The sequence below is a fragment of the Globicephala melas genome, chromosome 5, assembly GCF_963455315.2.
Source record: "Globicephala melas chromosome 5, mGloMel1.2, whole genome shotgun sequence".
In the NCBI taxonomy this organism is placed as follows: domain Eukaryota; kingdom Metazoa; phylum Chordata; class Mammalia; order Artiodactyla; family Delphinidae; genus Globicephala; species Globicephala melas.
In genome coordinates, this window is record NC_083318.1 from 100,003,280 (window position 1) to 100,009,363 (window position 6,084).

Genomic DNA, 6,084 nt, shown 5'->3' on the forward strand with positions numbered 1-6,084 from the left:
TTTCGATTAAGTACTCCACACTGTATTTGCACATCCTAAAAATAATAATTCTCCATCATTAATAGAGATACCTTTTCTCAGTCAATAAAAAGTTGTTACATTTATGCTAGTTTTTATATCTGAATGTCGAAATTACATTAGCAAATACCACTTGTTAAAAAAAAATCACACCTTTTCTTGAACAATTGCCACATATGGTAGGATCATTAAAACATCTTTTCGCCGGCAAAGCAGTTCTTGCAGCATTAAAATCTCAGCCACGAGGGTTTTTCCACCACTTGTTGGCAAGGAATATATTAAATTTTTTCTTTCTTGCACAGAATTCAATGTTAAGCAAGCATGTTGCCATTCTGTGGAATTGAAAAAAAAAAGCCTTATTTTCCCCTTCTACAATCTCAAAAGTTTTCTAAGAAGATAGAATCAAATCTTACCCTGTGTAGCATCTTCTCATAGTGATAAATGTAACTATATATCAATGTTAATTGTCAAAATCCCCAACGCATGGTGTGCATTCTAGTTCAGGCCTGGTCAGTGAGGTGGGCAACTAGCCCACCTATTTGCCCACTGCAGGCTGAGGTCTAAGATTCCACAGGGCAGACAGCACCTGCTGGACAAGAGATGTCACCTGGGACATGGAGGGGCTAACGGGCACTTCAAGGATCTGTGTGAATTCTAAGGCCTTCCTCTTATGTTCTGCAAGGATACTGTGTGAGCTTCCCTTGCTCATTCACCCAAATACCATCTTAGAGAGAAACAGGGCGAGGAGGAATAAAATTTATGAGGTTTTACACAAAGTAAGAAAGACTATTCAACCAGCTCTCACAGGGAGCTGAAGTTTGAATGGCCTGAATACCACCTTAAACTGATTGATGAGACTGTTTAAACCATAAAAGACTAGGATCATTAACTAGGACATCCAGGATTTCTACAACTTAGCAAGGTGGAATGTATGAAAAGGATCACATCAGATCCGAAACAATGTGAAAACTAGTATAACTACTCTGTAGGAAAATCTGACAATGTGGATCATCAAAAGTCTTCAAACTATGCATCATTTTTATCCCTAGAAAAATGGGCAAAAGATATGACAAGACATTCACACCAGGGAGAAATGCAAATGGCTAATAAATACACGAAAAGATGCTCTATTGTTACCTATTAGGTTGGCAAAATAAAAAATGTTAAACAGCTACCAAAAAAAAAGCCCCCACACATAAAATCCAGAGTTTACTAGACTGGACATGAACAGGCATTTCTGTGTGTGGCTGACGAAAGCATAAACTGCTACAATTTTTTGGAAAGCAATCTAGCAGCATCAAAAATAAAACTGCACACTGCCTTTGATCTAGTAGTATTGCTTGTAGAACTCTACACCTACAGAAATAAAAGCAAGGGTATATGTGCAAGATGTTCACCATAGCATTGTTTATATATAACAAAGAGCCATCAAGGGGTAAAGACTGAATTATTGCACAATCATATGATGTAATTCTTTGCAGCCTGAAATATTTGCAGATGACTATGTATTTTTACTTTAAAAGTATCTCAATATTTTACAGGCCAAGAAAATACAGCCATTATATTGTAATAACTTTATTTACTTATTTTTTTATCTTTTGGTTGTGCTGTGCTGCATGTGGGATCTTAGTTCCCTGACCAGGGATCGAACCTGTGCCCCCTACAGTGGAAGCATGGAGTCTTAACTACTGGACTGCCAGGGAAGTCCCCTGTAATAACTTTAAATGGAGTATAATCTATAAAAATACTGAATCACTATGTTGTACACCTGAAACTAATATTGTAAATCAACTATGCTTAAATAAAAAAATTTCAAAAATATTTAAATAAATTGAATGTTTAATACTTAAATATTAAAAAATACTTCAGACTAGTATCACCCACTAGTTATCAAACTGCAGATGTTTGTGTGAAAACACAACTTGACCATATCCACATTTTATCCAACTCAGACTTTTAAAGTATAAAATGACCAAAATAATGAATATTTAGGAATAACATCTATCTTCACACACTAAAAAAAAAAAAAAAATTACATTAACTTAGTTCCCAACATTTCTATAAAACAAATTAAGCATAATTCTACACTTAAGAGGCAAAAATAAGTTTAAGGTTGAAGTTCTCTAGCTCAGTAGCTCTCAAACATCCCACACATCAGAATAACCTGGAGGACTTACTAAAGCAGATTGTTAGGTCCCACCCCAAGGTTCTGATTCAGGAGGGCTAGGGTGGAGCCTGGGAATGTGCATTTCAACAAATTTCCAGGTGATGCTGCAGTAGGAACTGCACTTTGAGAAGCATTGTTTTAGCTCAATGAAAAGTAGCACATATATTTATGCTTTAACTTGGTCATCCTTAAGCCAGATTTACAAATAAAAAGAGATTTTAAAAAGTTATTTACTGGGACTTCCCTGGTGGTCCAGTGGTTAAGAATCCGCCTTCCAATGCAGGGGACGCGGGTTCGATCCCCGGTCCGGAACTAAGATTCCACATGCCACAGGGCAAACTAGGCCAGCGTGCTGCAACTAGAGAGAAGCCCACATGCCACAACGAAAGATCCCGCATGCTGCAACGAAGATCCTGAGTGCCGCAGATTAAGACCCAGCGCAGCCAAAAAAAAACAGTTATTTACTGAAGTTCTTACTTAGAAGCAATCAATATAACTACTGACAGTCATTACCAACGTCTAACTTGGCATGTCCTTGACACAGAACTGGAAAAACAACTATTATTATTATCCCTTTTTAACAGAGCAGGAACTAAGGCTCAGAGTGCAAAACCTGTGTTTAAGTGACATGGCCAGAATTCATAACTAGGCTGACAAACCCCAGCAGTTGAGAACCTACCAGAGTGTACCAGGCACAGTGCCAGTCACATAAGAAAAAGATGAGTTAGATAGAGCCCTGTCCTCAGGGTACTCATTCTGGCAGGAGATGCAGATTAGACAAAAAACAAGGTGCTAGGAGAAAAGCAGAGGGAAAAAAGTTAACATCTACTTCAAGGGCAATATACACCTGTAGCTCTTAAACTGCAAACCTTGCAATTTAGAGTTTGTTAGACTCTTGTAGAGCCTTATATTAGACTTTGTTTCCTGTAGCCCTATTTCTCCAACCTGATTGTCTTCTCCCGAGATGCGAACTCGAGATGTTTTCATGTGGTTCATAAGATACTAACTTAGGAGTTTCAGAAATAATTTTGAAGTAATTGGATGATAGGCTGCTCTTCAGGGATGGAAGCAAGTGTCCTTTCTGTCTAAAATGACACATATTTGAAATATATGCAAGGACCCAGGATTTTTGAAAAACGTTACAAGACAAATGAATTATTATCACTATTTCTTTGCACTTAAATCCTAACGTTAGTTGTCCTTAAAAATGTTTAGTTTTCATCAAACTGAACAGTTCAGTCAGTTTTACAAATACTGACTTCTTTCACTCAAGACATATTAGTAGTCAATGTAATTTCAGCAACTAAGTTTTGGTAGTAAAGTAAGAGCCAGCTAAGGAAGCATTAGCTAAGAAAACTGAGCAGCAGCTAGACAACCAGAGGAAAAAAACCAAGAGTGGAATGCCAAGAAGTCAATAAATGGGTGTTTCAAGAAGAGTTTGGTCAATTTTGTCATGTAAGCAACTGTCAAAGAAGGTAAGAACTAAAAGTATCACTGAGTTGCGACACCCTAGTCATTATATCTTAAGTGACAGCACAGAACCCAGAGTTGGAGTGGACTGGGAATTATCTGAAGTGAGGAAAGGGAGGCAGCAAGGATAACACGTTGGAGAAGTGTGACCACGAAGGGAAGGAAAGAAGTTCAATAGTAGCAGGATAGGAATGGAAGGCTCAGAGAGGACTGATGTTTTGATTTGTTTTAAGGGGAGAAATATGACGATGGAAGCATCGGTTTTCTTTTGATTTGCATCAATATTACAGTGATGATGGTAAATTTTTTTCATTCCAGGAAAAAGCATTACCATATAATTTTTCAATTCCCTTGAACTGAACATAAAGGTCTCTCACTTTGCTGGGTAATGAATAAAAAGGACCAAGGTCATCTAATGATGACTCAATTGTTTTCTTAGCAACATTAATTTCTTCAGATAGAAGAGTCTCTTTGAGCTGTTTAGTCCTAGAAAATACTGGTGTTTGAGCCTTGGCATTTCCAGTCATGGTATTTTTTAGATGATCTTTAAGACTTTTTCTCCTATTCGCATCTGAACTAGTTCTGACTTTGGAAGAGGATTCATCAGTTTGCTGTGGTTGCTCTACGTTATTAATGGGCAATTCCTCGTTCACAGTCTTGTGAGAGGATGAGTTCCAATCCCTCTCTTCAGTAGATGGATCACCCAAATCATTTGAAGAGTTATATAAATTTTCAAAGAATAAAACCTGTGAAGAAGGTATATCATACAAAACATCAGCTTCAGGATCAATAGGGACATCTTCATGCCCACTCTGGTTCTTCGTGTGCTCATCTATTTTTAATTCAGTACAGTCGCCTACAGTAGTAATGCTGAGTGTGTTGTGTTTAATGCTTTCTGAACAAAGATCTTCAGTGGCATGGTCTGTAGCATGTTTCCTATGTTCAGGAAGTTGCAAATATTTTTGTTCCAGGTCATCAACTTGAGCTAAAAAAGAGTTTTCAGCAAAGCTATCATAGTCACCAAACATGTCCTCTTCACTGTCAATATTCTGGAAAGAAGACAAAAAGATTTATGGTCAATTCTAGCTTCATTAAGAATAAAAGTTCCAGCTGAGGGCTCTATCAAGCATATAATTATATGGTCACTTATGGATCACAGACCTAAATGTAAATCAGCCTATAAAATAGATACTATCATCCCATTTTACAGATCAAGAAATGGAGGCCCAGAGAGGTTAAGTGACTGGCATAAACCGTCCTCCTAGTGATGCTGGGATCCTAATTCTTAAGCTAGTGCTAAATCCTTTAAAATGGCAGCAAGACCGATAACCATCTACTGGAAGGGGAGAAGTTTCTGATAACCGCAGTGCTGTTTCACCGCCGATACTCCATTCTGCAGAGACTGGCCTGTAATAAAATCATGCTTGTACCACTGGACACTCCAAGGAGACTGTTCTTAGAAATCTGGAATTGAAAGGGAGTGTCTGACTTGGTATGGTCTATAAACAGAAGAGATGGAATTTGGAGGTAGCAATATAGGGGAGTGATTAAGAACCCAAGATTTGGAGTAGGAAATGTAGTTTCTTAACTTCTCAGGGCCAGATTTCTGTTGTAAAATCTAGATAACGTAAATAGTTTAACAAAGTACCCAGCACATAATAGGTCTGCAATAAATGGTAGATTTTTAGTACAAGGAGCAGCAGAAACTTGGAAGTCTAGGTTTGCGTCTGGTCATGCCACTTACTTGCTGCATGTACAACTTCTGTCTCGGGGTTTCATATCTATATAATAATGGGGCTAACAGTGCAACACCTCACAGGTGAGGATTAACAGCGATAACAAAGACGAGGTAAGCCCACGAAGGCTAGTAGATAATTGGTCAATTGTTTGCACCTGGGAAGGGAACTGCCAAACTTCTTGGCGTTCCAACCACGCCTTCTTCAGCTGGTCTCCCGCGCCTCTTTCAGTGAGTATGCGCAGTGGGAGACCTGGCTTTGTATCATCAACCCACAGGTAGGAAATGGAACGTGGAACTCAGGGGAATTTGAGAGGTGACGGGGCTGTACCTCGACCGGCTGCACGTCCATGGTTTTTCGCCGCCGGCTCCCAGCCACCGTCTCCTCGTCCTCGTCCTCCTTCTCCTCATCGCCGGGCTTAAGCTCGGCCGCGGTGAGGGCGGCAAAAACGCTCTCCAAGCTACGACGGTTCCTTTTGCGGACCGACACCCGCCGGCGGATGCGGGAACAACCTTCATCCATGGCAGGGGCTGGGGGCCCTGCCCGGATGTCGTTCTGCGTGACCCAGCTGCCAAACCCCAGTGAAGGGGTGCGCGCAGCAACAGGGGGAGGGTAGCAACAGGCGGAAACTGCGCTCGCCTTTCCATCCACCTTTGGGAAGGATCACAAACCAATTGTCAGGGCTTTGGGACC

The 6,084-nt window shown here is 40.0% G+C and overlaps 1 protein-coding gene across 6 annotated transcripts in view; it reads right to left on the minus strand.

The window, feature by feature from the left end:
• HELQ (helicase, POLQ like) overlaps window positions 1-6,049 on the minus strand; it is a 40,492-nt gene extending 34,443 nt beyond the window's left edge. For 4 of the 6 annotated variants that reach the window (XM_030878052.2, XM_030878061.2, XM_060299586.1 and 1 more), the window contains exons 1-3: window positions 5,722-6,049; window positions 3,987-4,704; window positions 172-350 (exon numbers count right to left, since the gene is read on the minus strand). In XM_030878052.2, coding sequence (XP_030733912.1) covers window positions 172-350; window positions 3,987-4,704; window positions 5,722-5,913 — 1,089 coding nt within the window. In that variant the 5' untranslated portion in view covers window positions 5,914-6,049. Of the gene's footprint in view, window positions 1-171; window positions 351-2,768; window positions 2,978-3,986; window positions 4,705-5,721 lie in introns of those variants that run through there. The other 2 variants (XR_004043946.3, XM_060299587.1) reach the window with 2 other exon arrangements.
• Between the last annotated feature and the right edge of the window lie 35 nt (window positions 6,050-6,084).